The 21131-nt window shown below is 40.0% G+C and overlaps 1 protein-coding gene and 1 pseudogene across 1 annotated transcript in view; one reads left to right on the top strand and one right to left on the bottom strand.

Annotated features, from left to right (window-relative positions):
• DCK (deoxycytidine kinase) overlaps positions 1-1652 on the bottom strand; it is a 55327-nt gene extending 53675 nt beyond the window's left edge. The window contains exon 1 of the mRNA XM_077137165.1: positions 1325-1652. Coding sequence (XP_076993280.1) covers positions 1325-1415 — 91 coding nt within the window. The 5' untranslated portion in view covers positions 1416-1652. The remainder of the gene's footprint in view (positions 1-1324) is intronic.
• Positions 1588-20902, top strand: LOC143663427 (cytoskeleton-associated protein 2-like; annotated as a pseudogene).
• Positions 20903-21131: the final 229 nt, after the last annotated feature.

Raw genomic sequence — 21131 nt, 5'->3', positions numbered from 1 at the left:
CTATTTTTCCCTTTTTATGGTCTTCAACAAATAAATAGCTATGAGGAACCATGCTAGTAAGCGCTTACTCAAAAATTTTACCGCTAAGAGGAAAACGAGGAATTTTATGTGTTTATTCCACTGGTGCATTAATGATGGAGCAAAGAAACAAGAAAGCTTCTCTGAGGGTGTGTTGTGCATTTTTCTATTCCTTTGGACGCTGCTGAAATCATCTACTTGCCTTACCTTTTTTCTAGAAAGTGCTAGTGCTTGGAATGTGGGGAAATATTTTACTTTTTTTTTTTTTTTTTTTCTTCACGGAACAACCGCCAGAAACCAATCTGGAGCAAAAACCAAAAAAAAAATTTCATCAAAACAGGATGCACCATAAGTTTCCTGTTAGGACAAAACAGTGAACGAACCGGAAGTTTATCTGTAGCTTGCAAAATGACACGCATGGTGAAATCTGCCCCCATCTAGGTTGGGAGCAGAAACACTGGTGGTTTTTTAACTCCTAACCCAGTGTTTACTTGGATGCAGGATAGGGCACGAGGAACTCCATGCTATGAAGATCGTGATAACACCCTTCCCGTGTACACAAGTGTTTATGGAAGCTTTATTCATAATCGCCAAAAACAAGAAATCCTAACGTCCACAGCTGATGAATGAACAACCTGTGGTATAGTTTTACAACGGAGCAGTACTCGACAATAAAAAGGAACAAACTACCGATACAAGCAACAGTATGAATGAATCTCAAAAGCACTGTGATAAACGAAAGAACTTTCTGTGATCAGACACTTCATCGGATACGAAAGACCACATACTCCAGGCTTCCATTTATAGCATTCCTGATAAGTTAAAGCTACAGGGACAGAAATCAAATCGGCCGTTACCGGGGGGTGGGAATGAGAAGGACTCCGACTACAACGGAGCAGAGGGAACGTTTTGAGGGGAGGCAATCTTTTCTAGCTCGACTGCGGTGGGAGTAGCAAGACCTTATGTTTGCCATAGCTAACAGATGGAAAAAGGAGTGAAATTAACCTGTATTCATCACACTTCAAGAAATCTGACCCCCCAAAAAGACAAAACAAAACTCTTCCCATTGCGCACACCCAACCAAGACGCTGGGAAGGGCCCAGACCTCGCGGGGCCCGCGCCGCACAGGCGCCGGGGCGGATGCGGGAGTCTCTGCTCTCGGCGGGAAAGGACGCCGAGGCCGCGTCCACGCTGCCACGCGGGGAGGAAAACCCTCGTGAGGAGCAGCAGAGACAGAAGCCGCGGACCCGGCACGCCAGAAGCGGCTGGAGCCCCCGAGATCCGCCCAGCTGCCGGGTCCCCTTACCGATGTTGCCTTCGATGGAGATCTTCTTGATGCGGGTCTCCTCAGATGGGGTCGCAGAAGACGTGCAGCTTCTCTTGGGCGGGGTGGCCATATCGTCTTCTTGTTGCGTCCGCACGCGCGCTGGACTGGAGGAAGCCCCAGGTGAGCGCGCGGGAGCCCACGCCCTCAGACCCGGGCTGACGTGCGGAACGGGTCTGGCGGGCTGCTAGTGGAGCGGGCGGACGGCTTCGGAGTTTGATTTTGGCGCGCCGGAGCAGCTGCCGATGGGCGCGGCCTGCGTAGGGCGAAGCTAACCCAGCAGGGAAACCACGCCCCTCCCTCAGCCTGCGGTCCGTCCCCAAGCGTCGCGGTATTTGCTCACCGCCGGCGAAGGCCTCCTGCGTGCGCGCGCTGGTACGTCGCGGAGCATTGCGGCCGGGGGCGTGGCTTCGCGAGCGCGACGGCGCACCTCTCCTGGCCCCGGCGAGGGCGCGCGGAGGGCCGCTGTGAGCGCGCGGGAGGGCCGCTGTGAGCGCGCGGGGGCCGCTGTGAGCGCGCGGGGGGCCGCCGTGAGCGCGCGGGAGGGCCTCAGCGGTTAGAGGGCGGGCACTTACGCCGTCACGTGGGGTTTCCGGGCTGGGCTTTGGAGAACCGCCTCTCCAGTAAGGCTTTTGGGGATTGACAGGATTGTCTGGGCAGAATTGGTTGGGTGAAACTTTTGTCAGTAGAGAGGCATCCTATGGGAAAGAAATCAGATGGATTATCCTACTCTCGACCTCCAGGAAGACCAGCAGACCAAACATACCGTGCAGGGCAACCCAGCCCCCAGGAAGTGTATTGTACTCTTATTGCATGTCAGGTAGTGCTTCCCGTGAATTAAGGAGCAAGCCAGTGATTATCATCACTAGCCTTATTTTACGAGTGAGATATCAGGGACCGAGAGGATACGTGTTCAAAGTCTCAAAATTGGGATAGGAATTTTTGTGATCAGACACTATATCGGTGCTAGGGATTAAAAGCTGTGGGTTCTCTGCAGGATGTGCTCAGATAACCAACGCCTGAGACACTCGGGTTTCAAAGAGAAAAAGTTGATTGCTATGCACAAAGCAGTAGCGCAGATGGCGTATGGCCTAAAAATTCTGTCTCCCCAAACTGTAGTCACTCTGATAGTTTTATAATATGAAAAGATATGGAGGTTTTAGGATAATGAGCACAGTGGTTCAAGATGATGAGGTTACAAATGATCTAATTATTGACCATGCAGAGATTGATTACTGTGCTTAGTCTCAGAACATATGTAAGAAAATGGCAATCTTAATATGATGACAGGCATGATTTTTAGTATTATAATGAGGTATAGGTCACTTATAGGTTGAAGTTTAAGCTGTGCATGTCAGGCGGACCAATTTTGGTTCAATCCAGGTCCATCTAGCAAGATAGTTTTGGAATTGGCATTGTTTAGTTCTGGGCTGATTAAAGGTTCTTCATTAGCAAACATTAGGAGATGTCTTTCCTGATCATAAAACTCTAAGGTTGAAAAACAGGATAAAGAGGCAAAAGTGGAGTCTGTCACAAGGTTTTTACAATCACAAGATAAAGGCTATAGTTTTATACAATCATGAAAGATCAAGGCAGCTGGATTACAGTAATGTCAGGTATTTCCCTTTGGCTATTGTAATATACTAGGAAATAAAAAGAAATAGCCATATAACGATTCAGTTATCATAATCATTTGTTAGAGCCTAACTTCTCTGTTGCATCAGGAACTCTTTCCTAAACCACCTGATTTGGATGCCTATCTATACTGTGTAGAAGTTATGACCCTGTAAGTTTGTTTATCATCTCGTGGTATATCTTCTCTTTTCATTTCCATTTATGTAGGGCAACACCTATGGCTTAATTAGCTTTATGTGTCCAACACTTGGATTCATCTAACAGGGAGAAAAACAGTTTAGAAATGCCCAGAGTTCATTCCTAGTCATGATAAAGACCTAATAAACCTGAAATAACCCAGTATGGCAGTGCTCTGGTTTAGACTATGTACAAAAACCAAAGTCCCTGCTTTTTTAAAAAAAAAAAAACAAAAAAAAAAACCTTACCACTGTAATCACAAGCTAAATGCATCTAAAGGTGGAATAAGAAGAAAGGGAAGAGACAATCGATTCAATAGGCTAAGCCAGGATAGGAGCAAAATGGCAGGTTAGTGAGATATGGGACTTAGTTTGTCCTCCAGAGCAGCTAGTAAATAGCCAGGAACAGTACAGAAAAACTGCTGGGGCCACGTCAGTGACTGGACACACAGTGTACCCCAGTCTGAACAGGCTGGACTGGCTGGGAGCCCACCCAGAACCATGAGTTCCCCAAGCCACTGTGGCCAGCATCTCTCCCCTACAGGCTGCTTCCCAGAGGGCATAGGAAAGAGACTTTATTAGCAGCAGGGGCTGAGTGCAACCAAGCTCCACTTGTGGAATTAATTAACAAATTCTGACTACTAAAAATAGGTCCCCATCGCATCTGAACTTCGAGTAGAACTGAGATTGCTGGTTTTTGCAGCAGCGCAGAGAGGGTAGGACTGACAGAAAAAGAAAAAAAAAACAGAGGTTTTCTGAATCAGACAGCACAAAATACTTGGAAGGGTCTGGGCCCTGAAGGAAAGGAAGGGGCACAAAGAACCTGGAGTTACAGAAAGCAATGTACCAACTCTTGATTGGCAAACCCGAGGAAGGGGGGTCCTGCTCTGAAAAGGATTTTTCTTTTCTTTTCTTTTTTTGTGGCTGCATTTCTATGGCTTGACTGCTCTTTGGATACAGCTGCAGGGCTTCTCAGGCTCCAACTGAACTAGGTATGGGCAGAATTAAGCTTGTTTGAGAGTTTGTCTGGAGGCTATGCCTTCCCCAGGAGAAGAGTGGGGCCCAGCTCAGGTAGAATCCCTTCCTCAAGGAATTCAGACCTCAAGGTCTGGAAAACTGAAGGAGTAAAGCCAGCCTACAACCTCTCCTCTGTCTCAATCACACCCCCAGCAGGGAGAGTCTGCTGAACGTGCAGGCAGAAAAACCTGGCAGGATAGGAAAAACACAGAGTCCAGAAACTTCATAGGAAAGTCTTTCAAACTGCTGGGTCTCACCCTCAGGGAAAACTGACGCAGGTGACTCTTTCCTCCTGACAGCAGGCCAGTTTGGTCTGGAAAAATCTGACTGTGGTCTATAATACCTAAGTAGACCCTCCTAAGTGAAGGGGGGCAGGGGGGCACCATACAGGCAGGGCAAGAAACAAGAAAACAAGAACTGAAAAATTCTGATGTGTTAAAAAAAAAGCTACAGGTCTAGAATAAGCTGAAAAGAATGTCAAAGAACAGATAGACAACAAAGTAATCCAGCAAGAAAATCCTAGGTAAAAAAAAAGTGAAAACAATCTCCAGAATAAACTAATTAAGGAAATTAAATGCCTAGACCCAGCAAAAAATAATGAATCACACTAGGAAAACTGAAGGTATGGCCCAGTCAAAGGAACAAGCCAACAATTCAAATGAGATTCAGGAGTTAAAACAATTAATTCCGAATGTTTGAACACACATGGAAAACCTCATCAAAAATCAAGTCAGTGGGCATTCCATTCTACATATATAATCAGTAATTCACAACATCATCAAATAGGTGTATATTCATCATTGTGATCAATTCTTAGAACATTTGGAATGATCATATGGTAAAAATGTTTGTGTTTGTATGTTGGTATGTTTAATAAATAAAGTAAATAATAAAAAAAAAACTTCTGTGGTACTTCCCAACACTGTTATCTTCTTCTAAGCTATCACAGCACATAAATCTTTAGTCTTAAAAAAAAAAAAGAAAAAAAATGTAAAATGTCTCATAATAATACTTTATATTGAATACATATTGAAAGGATAATACTTTGGATAAAATGTTTAAATATATACCTTATTATCAAATTATTGAATTGAGGGAGGATATAAAGAAGGCCAGGAATGAACAAAAAAAGAAATTGAAAGTCTGCAGAAACAAATCACAGAACTTATGGGAAAGAAAGGCACAGTAGAAGAGATGAAAAAAACAATGGAACCCTATAATTTTACATTTCAAGAGACAGATGATAGTATTAGTGAACTGGAGGACAGGACATCTGAACTCTGACAAGTAAAAGAAAATATAGGGAAAAGAATGGAAAAATATGAGCAGGGACTCGGGGAACTGATTGACAACATGAACACAACTATACATGTTGTGGGTGTCCCAGAAGGAGAAGAGAAGGGAAAAGGAGGAGAAAAACTAATGGAGGAAATTATCACTGAAAATTTCCCAACTCTTATAAAAGACTTAAAATTACAAATCCGACAAGTGCAGCACACCCCAAACAGAATAGATCCAAATAGATGTACTCCAAGACACGTACTAATCAGAATGTCACATGTCAGAGAGAAAGAGAGAATCTTGAAAGCAGCAAGAGAAAAGCAATCCATCACAATCAGGGGAAGCCCAATAAGACTATGCATAGATTTCTCAGCAGAAATCATGGAGGCGAGAAGTCAGTGGTATGATATATTTAAGATACTAAAAGAGAAAAACTACCAACCAAGAATTCTATACCCAGCAAAATTGTCCTTCAAAAATGAGGGGGAACTTAAAACATTTTCAGACAAAAAAACCACTGAGAGAATTTGTGACCAAGAGACTGGCTCTGCAAGAAATACTAAAGGGAGAACTAGAGACAGAAATGAAAAGACAGGAGAGAGAGATGTGGAGAAGAGTGTAGAAATGAAGACTATCAGTAAAGGTAAAAAGAGGAAAAATTAGATATGACATATAAAATACAAAAGGCAAAATGGTAGAAAAAGTACTGCACTTACAGTAATAACACTAAATGTTAATGGATTAAACTCCCCATCAAAAGACATAGACAGGCAGAATGGATTGAAAAACAGGATCCATCTATATGCTGTCTATAGGAGATGCATTTTGGACCAAAGGATAAACATAGGTTGAAAGTGAAAGGTTGGGAAAAGATATTTCATGGAAGCAACAATAAGAAAACAGCAGGAGTAAGTATACTAATATCTAACCAGTTAGACTTCAGATGTAAAACAATCAAAAGAAACAAAGAAAGACACTATGTATTAATAAAAGGAGCAACTCAGCAAGACACAACAATCATAAATATTTATGCATCAAGCCAGAGTGCGCAAAAATACATGAGGCAAACACTGAAAAGAGAAATAGACACATCTACCATAATAGATGGAGACTTCAATTCCCCACTCTCATCAATGGACAGAACATCTAGACAGAGGATCAATAAAAGAAACAGAGAATTTGAATAATGAAATAAATGAGCTAGATTTAAAAGACATTTACAGAACATTACACCCCACAACAGCAGGATACACCTTTTTCTCAAGTGCTCATGGATCATTCTTAAAGACGGACCATATGCTGGGTCACAAAGCAAGTCTCAATAAATTTAAAAAGACTGAAATCATACAAAACACTTTCTCAGATCACAGAAGAATGAGGTTGGAAATCAGTAATAAGCACAGGGCCAGAAAATTCACAAATATATGAAGGCTCAATAACACACTCTTAAGCAACCAGTGGGTAAGGAAGACATTACAAGAGAAATCAGTAAATATCTCAAGGCAAATGAAAAGGAAAAAGCAACATATCAAAGTTTATGGGATGCAGCTAAGGTGGCCCTAAGAAAGAAATTTATTGCCCTAAATGCCTGTATCAAAAAAGAACAAAGAACAAAAAATGAGGAATTAACTGTCCACTTGGAAGAACTAGAGGAAGAACAGCAAACTAACCCCAAAGCAAGCAAAAGGAAAAACAAAATAATGAAGATTAGAGCATAAATAAATAAAATTGAGAACATGAAAACAATTGAGAAAATCAAGAAAATCAGAAGTTGGTTCTCTGAGAAAATCAATAAGATTGATGGACCCTTAGTGACAAAAAGAAGTAGAGAGAATATGCAAATAAATAAAATCAGAAATGGAGGAGGAGATATAACTACTGACTTCATAGAAATAAAGGAGGTAATGAGAGGATAATATGAAGAACTTTATGCTAATAAACTAGACAATGTAGATGAAATGGACAACTTCCTAGAAAGGCATGAACAACCAACATTGATTCAAGAAGAAATAGATGACTTAAACAAGCCAATTACAGGACTGGGGGCCAAGATGGCTGCTTAGCAATGTGCGCATTTTAGTTCGTCCTCCAGAACAACTACTAAATAACCAGAAACAGTACAGAACAGCTCCCGGAGCCACGATAGTGACTGGACACACAGTGTACCCCAGTCTGGACCAGTTGGACCAGCTGCGAGTCTCCGGAACCGTGAGTTCCCCAAGCTGCGGCGGCCGGTGGCCGGCGCCCGTCCCCCACAGGCGGCTTCCCAGAGGGAAAGGAAAGAGACTCTAACAGTAGCAGGGACTGAGTCCAACCAAACACCAATTGTGGCATTAATAAACAAATTCTGACTGCTAAAAATAGGCCCCCAGCTCAGGCGAAACTGGTCAAGGTGGAGGTCGCTTATTGGGCTAATTGAAAAAGAGGAAAGGGGATGAAACAGGTTTTTGTGGCTGTTTCTATGGAGGCTTGGCTGCCTCTGGAATCAGCGGTAGGACCACTTGGGCTGCAACTGCCCCAGGAATAGGCAGAAACAGACTGCTTTCAGGGCTATCTCCCACGTGTGCATTCCCCAGGGGAGGGGTGAAGCCCAACTTAGGTGGAATCCCTCTCTCGAGGAATTCAGAACCCAGGGCTTGGCAATTTGAAGCCATTAAAACCAGCCTACAGGCCCACGCCCTGCAGCAGCCAGCCCGCCCGCCCTCCTCTCCCCTCTTTGTCCGCCGGCCCGGCGCACGGCACCCACGCCCCGCAGCAGCCAGCCCGCCCGCCCTCCTCTCCCCTCTTCCCCCTCATGCTCCGGCGGCTCTCCAACCACCACTGTGCCCTCTTCCGCCTTCACTGACTCCTGTGCCACCGGCCTCAACAGCCTTGCCACCCTCACTTTTCCTCCTCCAGAACAGCTACTGGGGGAGTGGAGACAATACAGAGCAGCTCCCGGAGCCACGATGGAGATCAAAGGGACTGCGTACCCCATCCTGGAATGGCTCACTGTCTGGGAGAACCAGAACCGGTCAGATCGCTGAGGGGCGCAGGATTTCCTGGGCGGGACGGCAAGCAGCCGGAGTCCCTCCCTTCCTCCTTCCCAGGCCAGCTGGCAGAATTGGGCAGGTGGTCCCCTTGGGCCGCGGCGGCTGGCGCCCCCACCACGCAAGGCCCCCCGGACCAACTGAGAGAGTTGGGTCGGAAATCCCCAGACTGCGGAGAACGGTAACCGGGGGGTCCCTTCCAAACACGTGTCTCCCCGGTCCAGCTGGGAACAGTGCACTCTCCCAGGCTACGACAGCTGGTGCCCTCCCGCCACGCTTGGCGCCCCAGGCCGACTAGGAAATTCGGTCGGGTGCTCTCCCGTGCTGCAGCGGCCGACATCCGTCCCCGCGTTCGGACCCCTGGGCCGGCTGGCACTCTTCCAAGACTCTTCGGCTGCCGAACCTCCCCTACGGCGAGAGTTTCCAAATTAAAGGACCCACAGCAACTTTCACTGGTGGAACCCGTAGACAAACGTGTGCCACGAGCGCCACCTACTGGGCAGGATAAGAAAAACAGAACCCAGAGATATCACAGAAAAATCTTTCAACCTGTGGGGTCCAACACCCAGGGAAATCTGACTAAATGCCCAGACGCCAGCAGAAGATAACAGATCACACTCAGAAAATTGAAAATATGGTCCAGTCAAAGGAACAAACCAATAGTTCAAATGAGATACAGGAGCTGAAACAACTAATGCTGAATATACGAACAGAAATGGAAAACCTCTTCAAAAACGAAATCGATAAATTGAGGGAGGACATGAAGAAGACATGGGCTGATCAAAAAGAAGAAATAGAAAAACCGAAAAAACAAATCACAGAGCTTATGGAAGTGAAGGATAAAGTAGAAAAGATAGAAAAAACAATGCATACTTACAAAGATAGATTTAAAGAGACAGAAGATAGAATTAGTGATTTGGAGGATGGAACATCTGAATTCCAAAAAGAAACAGAAACTATAGGGAAAAGAATGGAAAAATTTGAGCAGGGGATCAGGGAACTGAATGATAATATGAAGCACACAAATATACATGTGTGGGTGTCCCAGAAGGAGAAGAGAAGGGAAAAGGAGGAGAAAAACTAATGGAAGAAATTATCACTGAAAATTTCCCAACTCTTATGAATGACCTAAAATTACAGATCCAAGAAGTGCAGTGCACCCCAAAGATATTAGACCCAAATAGGCGTTCTCCAAGACACTTACTAGTTAAAATGTCAGAGGTCAAAGAAAAAGAGAGGATCTTGAAAGCAGCAAGAGAAAAGCAATCCATCACATACAAGGGAAACCCAATAAGACTATGTGGAGATTTCTCAGCAGAAACCATGGAAGCTAGAAGACAGTGGGATGATATATTTAAATTACTAAAAGAGAAAAACTGCCAACCAAGACCCCTATATCCAGCAAAATTGTCCTTCAAAAATGAGGGAGAAATTAAAACATTCTCAGACAAAAAGTCACTGAGAGAATTTGTGACCAAGAGACCAGCTCTGCAAGAAATACTAAAGGGAGCACTAGAGTCAGATTCAAAAAGACAAAAGAGAGAGGCATGGAGAAGAGTGTAGAAAGAAGGAAAGTCAGATATGATATATATAATGCAAAAGGCAAAATAGTAGAGGAAAATATTATCCAAACAGTATTAACACTAAATGTTAATGGACTGAATTCCCCAATCAAAAGACATAGACTGGCAGAACGGATTAAAAAACAGGATCCTTCTATATACTGTCTACAGGAAACACATCTTAGACCCAAAGATAAACATAGGTTGAAAGTGAAAGGTTGGGAAAAGATATTTCATGCAAATGACAACCAGAAAAGAGCAGGAGTGGCTATACTAATATCGAACAAATTAGACTTCAAATGTAAAACAGTTAAAAGACACAAAGAAGGACACTATATATTAATAAAAGGAACAATTAAACAAGAAGACATAACAATCATAAATATTTATGCACCGAACCAGAATGCCCCAAAATACGTGAGGAATACACTGCAAACACTGAAAAGGGAAATAGACACATCTACCATAATAGTTGGAGACTTCAACTCCCACTCTCATCAATGGACAGAACATCTAGACAGAGGATCAATAAAGAAATAGAGAATCTGAATATTACTATAAATAAGCTAGACTTAACAGACATTTATAGGACATTAAATCCTACAACAGCTGGATACACCTTTTTTTCACGTGCTCATGGATCATTCTCAAAGATAGACCATATGCTGGGTCACAAAGCAAGTCTTAACAAATTTCAAAAGATTGAAATCATACACAACACTTTCTCAGATCATAAAGGAATGAAGTTGAAAATCAATAATAGGTGGAGTGCCAGAAAATTCACAAATACATGGAGGCTCAACAACACACTCTTAAACAACAAGTGGGTCAAAGAAGAAATTGCAAGAGAAATTAGTAAATACCTAGAGGCGAATGAAAATGAAAACACAACATATCAAAACTTATGGGACGCAGCAAAGGCAGTGCTAAGAGGGAAACTTATTGCCCTAAATGCTTTATCAGAAAAGAAGAAAAGGCAAAAATGCAGGAATTAAATGTCCACTTGGAAGAACTGGAGAAAGAACAGCAAACTAATCCCAAAGCAAGCAAAATGAAAGAAATAACAAAGATTAGAGCAGAAATAAATGAAATTGAAAACATGAAAACAATAGAGAAAATCAATAAGACCAGAAGTTGGTTCTATGAGAAAATCAATAAGATTGATGGGCCCTTAGCAAGATTGACAAAAAGAAGAAGCGAGAGGATGCAAATAAATAAGATCAGAAATGGAAGAGGAGACATAACTACTGACCTCACAGAAATAAAGGAGGTAATAACAGGATATTATGAACAACTTTACGCTAATAAATACAACAATTTAGATGAAATGGACGGGTTCCTGGAAAGACATGAACAACCAACTTTGACTCAAAAAGAAATAGATGACTTCAACAAACCAATCACAAATAAAGAGATTGAATTAGTCATTCAAAAGCTCCCTAAAAAGAAAAGTCCAGGACCAGACGGCTTCAAATGTGAATTCTATCAAACATTCCAGAAATAATTAGTACCAACTCTCCTCAAACTCTTCAAAATGATCGAAGTGGAGGGAAAACTACCTAATTCATTCTATGAAGCCAACATCACCCTCATATCAAAACCAAAGATATTACAAAAAAAGAAAACTACAGACCAATCTCTCTAATGAATATAGAGGCAAAAATCCTCAACAAAATTCTAGCAAATCGAATCCAAAAACACATTAGAAGAATTATACATCATGACCAAGTAGGATTCATCCCAGGTATGCAACAATGGTTCCACATAAGAAAATCAATTAATGTAATACACCACATCAACAAATCAAAGCAGAAAAATCACATGATCATCTCAATTGATGCAGAGAAGGCATTTGACAAGATTCAACATCCTTTCCTGTTGAAAACACTTCAAAAGATAGGAATACAAGGGATCTTCCTTAAAATGATAGAGGGAATATATGAAAAACCCACAGTTAATATCATCCTCAATGGGGAAAAATTGAAAACTTTCCCCCTAAGATCAGGAACAAGACAAGGATGTCCACTATCACCACTGTTATTCAACGTTGTGTTGGAAGTTCTAGCCAAAGCAATTAGACAAAAAAAAGAAATACAAGGCATCAAAATTGGAAAGGAAGAAGTAAAACTATCACTGTTTGCAGACGATATGATACTATACGTAGGAAACCCAGAAAAATCCACAACAAAATTACTAGAACTAATAAATGAGTACAACAAAGTAGCAGGCTACAAGAAAACATTCAAAAATCTGTAGCTTTTCTATACCCTAGTAATGAACAAGCTGAGGGGGAAATCAAGAAATGAATCCCATTTACAATCGCAACTAAAAGAATAAAATACCAGGGAATAAATTTAACCAAAGAGACAAAAAACCTATATAAAAAAAACTACAAAAAACTGCTAAAAGAAATCACAGAAGATCTAAATAGTTGGAAGGGCATACCGTGTTCATGGATTGGAAGACTGAATATAATTAAGATGTCAATTCTACGTAAATTGATCTACAGATTCAATGCAATACCAATCAAAATCCCAACAACTAACTTTTCAGAAATAGAAAAACCAATAAGCAAATTTATCTGGAAGGGCAGGTTGCCCCAAATTGCTAAAAGCATCTTGAGGGAAAAAAACGAAGCTGGAGGTCTCACGCTGCTGGACTTTAAGGCATATTATGAAGCCACAGTGGTCAAAACAGCATGGTTTGGCATAAAGATAGATATATCGACCAATGGAATCGAATAGAGTGCTCAGATATAGACCCTCTCATCTATGGACATTTGATCTTTGATAAGGCAGTCAAGCCAACTCACCTGGGACAGAACAGTCTCTTCAATAAATGGTGCCTAGAGAACTGGATATCCATATGCAAAAGAATGAAAGAAGACCCGTATCTCACACCTTATACAAAACTTAACTCAAAATGGATCAAATTTCTAAACATTAGGTCTAAGACCATAAAACAGTTAGAGGAAAATGTAGGGAGATATCTTATGAAACTTACAACTGGAGGCGGTTTTATGGACCTTAAACCTAAAGCAAGAGCACTGAAGAAATAAATAAATAAATGGGAGCTCCTCAAAATTAAACACTTTTGTGCATCAAAGAACTTCATCAAGAAAGTAGAAAGACAGCCTACACAATGGGAGACAATATTTGGAAATGACATATCAGATAAAGGTCTGGTATCCAGAATTTATAAAGAGATTGTTCAACTCAACAACAAAAAGACAGCCAACCCAATTACAAAATGGGAAAAAGACTTGAACAGACACCTCTCAGAAGAGGAAATACAAATGGCCAAAAGGCACATGAAGAGATGCTCAGTGTCCCTGGCCATTAGAGAAATGCAAATCAAAACCACAATGAGATATCATCTCACACCCACCAGAATGGCCATTATCAACAAAACAGAAAATGACAAGTGCTGGAGAGGATGCCGAGAAAGAGGCACACTCATCCACTGTTGGTGGGAATGTCAAATGGTGCAACCACTGTGGAAGGCAGTTTGGCGGTTCCTCAAAAAGCTGAATATAGAATTGCCATATGACCCAGCAATACCATTGCTAGGTATCTACTGAAAGGACTTAAGGGCAAAGACACAAACAGTCATTTGCACACCAATGTTTATAGCAGCATTATTTACAATTGCAAAGAGATGGAAACAGCCAAAATGTCCATCAACAGAAGAATGGCTAAACAAACTGTGGTATATACATATGATGGAATATTATGCAGCTTTAAGACAGGATAAACTTATGAAGCATGTAATAACATGGATGGACCTAGAGAATATTATGCTGAGTGTGTCCAGCCAAAAACTAAGGGACAAATACTGTATGGTCCCACTGATGTGAACGGACATTCGAGAATAAACTTGAAATATGTTATTGGTAACAGATTCCAGCATGAGTTAGAAACAGGGTAAGATAATGGGTAATTGGAGCTGAAGGGATACAGACTGTGCAACAGGACTAGATACAAAAACTCAAAAATGGACAGCACAATAATACCTAATTGTAAAGTAATCATGTTAAATCTCTGAATGAAGCTGCATCTGAGCTATAGGGTTTTTTTTTTTTTTTTTTACTATTATTACTACTTTTATTTCTTCTCTATATTAACATTTTATATCTTTTTCTGTTGTGTTGCTAGTTCCTCTAAACCGATGCAAATGTACTAAGAAACGATGATCATGCATCTATGTGATGATAAGAATTACTGAGTGCATATGTAGAATGGTATGATTTCTAAATGTTGTGTTAATTTCTTTTTTTTTCCGTTAATAAAAAAAAAAAATTGAAAGAAAAAAAAAAAACCAGCCTACAACCTCTCCTCTGTCTCCACCACGCCCCCAGCAGTGAGAGCCTTCCAAAGTTAAAGGAGCCACAACATATTCTGCTGGTGGGACCTGCAGACAGACAAGCGCCACATACTGGGCAGGAGAAAAAAAAAGAGCCCAGAGACTTCACAGGAAAGTCTTTCAACCTGCTGGGTCTCACCCTCAGGGAAAACTGATGCAGGTGACTTCTTCCCCTGATAGGAGGCCAGTTTAATCCGGGAAAACCTGGCTGGCGTCTGTGATACCTATGTAGACCCTCCTAAAGGTGGGGAGGGAAAAGGCACCTTACAAGCAGGACAAGAAACAAGATAACAAGAACTGAAAAATTACCCTCTGTTAAACAAAACTTAAGCTAGAGGCCCAGAAAAAGCTAAACTGAAGGTCAAAGAACAGATAGACAACAAACTCATCTAGCAAGAAAACCCTAGGTAAGATAAGTGAAAGCAATCTCCAGAATAAACTAATTAAGGTAATTAAATGTCTAGACGCCAGCAAAAAAATAACACATTACACCAGGAAAATTGAAGATATGGCCCAGTCAAAGGAACAAATCAATAGTTCAAATGAGATACAGGAGCTGAAACAACTAATTCAGAATATACGAACAGAAATGGAAAACCTCATCAAAAACAAAATCAATGAATTGAGGGAGGACATGAAGAAGGCAAGGAATGAACAAAAAGAAGAAATGGAAAGTCTGAAAAAACAAACCATAGAACTTACGGGAATGAAAGATACAGTAGAAGAGATGAAAAAAACAATGGAAACCTACAATGGTAGATTTCAAGAGACAGAGGTTAGGATTAGTGAACTGGAGGAAGGAACATCTGAAATCCAAAAGGAAATAGAATCTATAGGGGAAAGAGTGGAAAAATATGAGTAGAAACTCAGGGAATTGAATGATAATATGAAGCACACAAATATATGTGTTGTGCGTGTCCCGGAAGGAGAAGAGAAGGAAAAAGGAGGAGAAAAACTAATGGAAGAAATTATCACTGAAAATTTCCCAACTCTTATGAAAGACCTAAAATTACAGATCCAAGAAGTGAAGCGCACCCCAAAGAGAATAGATCCAAATAGACGTTCTCCAAGACACTTACTAGTCAGAATGTCAGAGGTAAAAGAGAAAGAGAGGATCTTGAAAGCAGCAAGAGAAAAGCAATCCATCACATACAAGGGAAACCCAATAAGACTATGTGTAGATTTCACAGCAGAAACCATGGAGGCGAGAAGACAGTGGGATGATATATTTAAATTACTAAAAGAGAAAAACTGCCAACCAAGAATTCTATACCCAGCAAAATTGTCCTTCAAAAATGAGGGAGAAATTAAAACATTTTCAGACAAAAAGTCACTGAGAGAATTTGTGACCAAGAGACCAGCTCTACAAGAAATACTAAAGGGAGCACTAGAGACAGATATAAAAAGACAGAAGAGAGAGGTGTGGAGAAGAGTGTAGAAAGAAGGAAAATTAGATATGACATATAAAATACGAAAGGCAAAATGGTAGAGGAAAGTACTACCCAAACAATAATAACGCTAAATGTTAATGGACTGGACTCCCCAATCAAAAGATATAGACTGGCAGAATGGATTAAAAAACAGGATCCTTCTATATGCTGTCTATAGGAAACACATCTTAGACCCAAAGATAAACATAGGTTGAAAGTGAAAGGTTGGGAAAAGATATTTCATGTAAATAACAACCAGAAAAGAGCAGGAGTAGCTATACTAATATCCAACAATTAGACTTACAGTTAAAAGAGACAAAGAAGGATACTATCTACTAATAAAAGGAACAATTCAACAAGAAGACATAACAATCATAAATATTTATGCACTGAACCAGAATGCCCCAAAATATGTAGGCAAACACTGCAAATACTGAAAAGGGAAATAGACACATCTACCATAATAGTTGGAGACTTCAACTCCCCACTCTCATCAATGGACAGAACATCTAGACAGAGGATCAATAAAGAAACAGAGAATTTGAATATTACAATAAATGAGCTAGACTTAACAGACATTTATAGGACATTACACCCCACAACAGCAGGATACACCTTTTTTCTCAAGTGCTCATGGATCATTCTCAAAGATAGACCATATGCTGGGTCACGAAGCAAGTCTTAACAAATTTAAAAAGATTGAAATCATACACAACACTTTCTCAGATCATAAAGGAATGAAGTTGGAAATCAATAATAGGCAGAGCGCCAGAAAATTCACAAATACGTGGAGGCTCAACAACACACTCTTAAACAACCAGTGGGTCAAGGAAGAAATTACAAGAGAAATCAGTAAATATCTGGAGGCAAATGAAAATGAAAATGAAAACACAACATATCAAAACTTATGGGATGAAGCAAAGGCAGTGCTAAGAGGGAAATTTATTGCCCTAAATGCCTATATCAAAATAGAAGAAAGGGCAAAAATTCGGGAATTAACTGTCCACTTGGAACAACTGAAGAACAGCAAACTAACCACAAAGCAAGCAAAAGGAAAGAAATAACAAAGATTAGAGCAGAAATAAATGAAATTGAAAACATGAAAACAATAGAGAAAATCAATAATACCAGAAGTTGGTTCTATGAGAAAATCAACAAGATTGATGGGCCCTTAGCAAGATTGAAAAAAGAAGAAGAAAGAGGATGCAAATAAATAAGATCAGAAATGGAAGAGGAGACATAACCACTGACCTCACAGAAATAAAGTAGATAATAACAGGATCCTATGAACAACTTTACGCTAATAAATACAACAATGCAGATGAAATGGACAAGTTCCTAGAAAGGCATGAACAACCAACTTTGACTCAAGAAGAAATAGATGACCTCAACAAACCAATCACAAATAAAGAAATTGAATCAGTCATTCAAAATCTTCCCACAAAGAAAAGTCCAGGACCAGACGGCTTCACATGTGAATTCTACCAAACATTTCAGAAAGAATTATTACCAAACCTGCTCAAACTCTTCAAAAAAATTGAAGTGGAAGGAAAGCTACCTAATTCATTCTACGAAGCCAACATCACCCTCATACCAAAACCGGTTAAAGATATTACAAAAAAAGAAAACTACAGACCAATCTCTCTAATGAATATAGAGGCAAAAATCCTCAACAAAATTCTAGCAAATCAAATCCAACAACACATTAAAAGAATTATACATCATGACCAAGTAGGATTCATCCCAGGTATGCAAGGATGGTTCAACATAAGAAAATCAATTAATGTAATACAACATATCAACAAATCAAAGCAGAAAAATCACATGATCATCTCAATTGATGCAGAGAAGGCATTTGACAAGATTCAACATCCTTTCCTGTTGAAAACACTTCAAAGGATAGGAATACAAGGGATCTTCCTTAAAATGATAAAGGGAATATATGAAAACCCACAGCTAATATCATCCTCAATGGGGAAAAATTGAAAACTTTCCCCCTAAGATCAGGAACAAGACAAAGATGTCCACTATCACCACTGTTATTCAACATCGTGTTGGAAGTTCTAGCCAGAGCAATTAGGCAATAAAAAGAAATACAAGGCATCAAAATTGGAAAGGAAGAAGTAAAACTATCACTGTTTGCAGATGATATGATACTATACGTCGAAAACCCTGAAAAATCCACAGCAAAACTACTAGAGCTAATAAACGAGTACAGCAAAGTGGCAGGTTGCAAGATCAACATTCAAAAATCTGTAGCATTTCTATACACTAGTAATGAACTAGCTGAGGGGGAAATCAAGAAACGAATTCCATTTACAATTACAACTAAAAGAATAAAATACTTAGGAATAAATTTAACTAAAGAGACAAAAGACCTATACAAAGAAAACTGCAAGAAACTGTTAAAAGAAATCACAGAAAACCTAAACAGATGGGAGGGCATACCATGTTCATGGATTGGAAGACTAAATATAGTTAAGATGTCAATTCTACCTAAATTGATTTACAGATTCAATGCAATACCAATCAAAATCCCAACAACTTATTTTTCAGAAATAGAAAAACCAACAAGCAAATTTATCTGGAAGGGCAGGGTGCCCCGAATTGCTAAAAACATCTTGAGGAAAAAAAAACGAAGCTGGAGGTCTTGCACTGCCTGACTTTAAGGCATATTATGAAGCCACAGTGGTCAAAACAGCATGGTATTGGCATAAAGATAGATATATCGACCAATGGAATCGAATAGAGTGCTCAGATATAGACCCTCTCATCTATGGACATTTGATCTTTGATAAGGCAGTCAAGCCAACTCACCTGGGACAGAGCAGTCTCTTCAATAAATGGTGCCTAGAGAACTGGATATCCATATGCAAAAGAATGAAAAAAGACCCATCTCTCACACCCTATACAAAAGTTAACTCAAAATGGATCAAAGATCTAAACATTAGGTCTAAGACCATAAAACAGATAGAGGAAAATGTAGGGAGATATCTTATGAATCTTACAATTGGAGGCAGTTTTATGGACCTTAAACCTAAAGCAAGAGCACTGAAGAAGGAAATAAATAAATGGGGACTCCTCAAAATTAAACACTTTTGTGCATCAAAAAACTTCATCAAGAAAGTAGAAAGACAGCCTACACAATGGGAATCAATATTTGGAAACGACATATCAGATAAAGGTCTAGTATCATCTATGGACATTTGATCTTTGATAAGGCAGTCAAGCCAACTCACCTGGGACAGAACAGTCTCTTCAATAAATGGTGCCTAGAGAACTGGATATCGATAAGCAAAAGAATGAAAGAGGACCCATATCTCACACCCTATACAAAAGTTAACTCAAAATGGATCAAAGATCTAAACATTAGGTCTAAGACCATAAAACAGAGGAAAATGTAGGGAGAGGATAATCAAACTACTCAGTTGTTTCCAATGAAAGACGATCCCCCAAATCAACATATGACATTTACTCAGGCATTTCACTTTTAAAAAAATAGTAAAAAAAAAAAAAAAAGTGACTACAGAAAAACCTAAGGAAGATGATGCTAACATTCCCAAAAAACATGTGCTGCTGGGATCTTATCATGGCCAAATTGTTCAGTCTTTGGTTAATTCGTTTAGAAAACCTCTACAAGTCATAGATGCGAGTTCTGCAACAACCAAGAAACTTTCAACTACTGTCTCTGAAGCCAGAGAGCCTCAGTCTATAAACACCAACAGTATAATAGTGAAACGTAATAGAGTCTCAAACATAACTACCACAAAATTTGTGAGCACTGCGACCTCCTGTCAGAAGTCACTGCAATAATGGCGTAGACAAGGTGAAACGGCATCATTAGACCTTCTGCCAATGTTACAATCCAGAAAGGGCCTACTGGAAAGGGAGTACTAAATTAAACACAGATTTATCTAGGGTCCAAATAAATTCTCAAGGCACAAAACAAAATGAGACATTGTTAAGAAATCTGGCTTTTAAAGTTATAACCAAGCCTGCTTTATCTTCTAACACCAAACTGATTGAACAGTTCAAAACCACTGACCAGTGAAGACGTACTGCAGCCAAAGCAACCTTCCATAGATCAGCTCAGCCCAAAGAAACTGCAGAAGAGAGAAAAATCTGTCTGACGGAATGGAAGGCTGGCAAAGAAAGAGTGCTGAAAAGGCCTCCTAGCTGCACACTTAGCCAGCTAGAACCCGAAGCACAAAATGAAAAACCAGTTGAGTCTGTCTGGATTACCATGGCAGAAGAATATGTACAGAGACTATTCACTGAAAAAGTAAACAAGACGTTTTGTGAATGCTTGAAACTGATTAATAAGAAATGCCCAAAAGAAGAAATATTGGCTACACTGAATGATCTGGTTGAAAATATTCCAGATGTGAAAAAGCTTCTTAAATATTGGATATGCCTTGCACGTCTTGAACCAGTCACAAGTCCTACTGAAAATATTATCACAATCTATGAGAAAGCCATTCTGGCAGGGGCTCAGCCTATTGAAGAGATGCGACAAGCAATTGTAGATATTCTAACACTGAAAAGCCAGGAAGTTAATTTTGGAGAAAATACTGAGGCTTGTGCATCCATGGAACAAATACAGGAAGTTAACACTGAAAATATAGGTGTTAATGTAGAGCCAGAAAAACTGGAAATGGAAAACAAACCACAGAGAAATGTGATATTTCAAGACTGTGAAAAAGAACGAGAGGACAAAACAAAAGAGCCCATCAGTGATTCTAAAACCCCCAATAATGAAACTAGAGCAAGTTGCTTAATTAAATATAATGTTTCTACTACACCATACTTGCAAAGTATAAAAAAGAAGATGCAGTTTGATGAAACAAATTCTGCAAGAGCTGCAATTTCTAACGCCAGTGAGACGTTCTCGGCGTCTTCAAGAGAAAAATTCCAAATTGTCAGATATGTTGAAAGACCATTATCCTTGTGTGTCTTCACTGGAACAGTTAACAGAATTGGGAAGTGAAATGGATGCTTTTTGGTATGCCGTCCTAATGCTGCACTCTGCCGCACGCACTCCGAGACTGAGACAGCAGAAGAGAACTAAAATTCTTATAAGGAATGGGTTTTAATATAAATAAGAAGGTACTTTATGGTAAGAGAAAGATGGTAGGTAAACTTAGTGGATATTAGAACTTTAAAGTTAGTCTGAGTTCCTTTCTTAGTTAAAATTTTAACTTCCATGACTTCCTTGGATATCATTTATAGACTATTAGAATGGAGTTAATATATTAGTAACAAATTTCATTCTAGTTTTAGTAGCATTTCTAAAATAC

Source organism: Tamandua tetradactyla, chromosome 19, assembly GCF_023851605.1.
Source record: "Tamandua tetradactyla isolate mTamTet1 chromosome 19, mTamTet1.pri, whole genome shotgun sequence".
In the NCBI taxonomy this organism is placed as follows: Eukaryota; Metazoa; Chordata; class Mammalia; order Pilosa; family Myrmecophagidae; genus Tamandua; species Tamandua tetradactyla.
The sequence above is the reverse complement of the archived record's forward strand: the minus strand, read 5'-3'. Positions and strand labels throughout refer to the sequence as shown.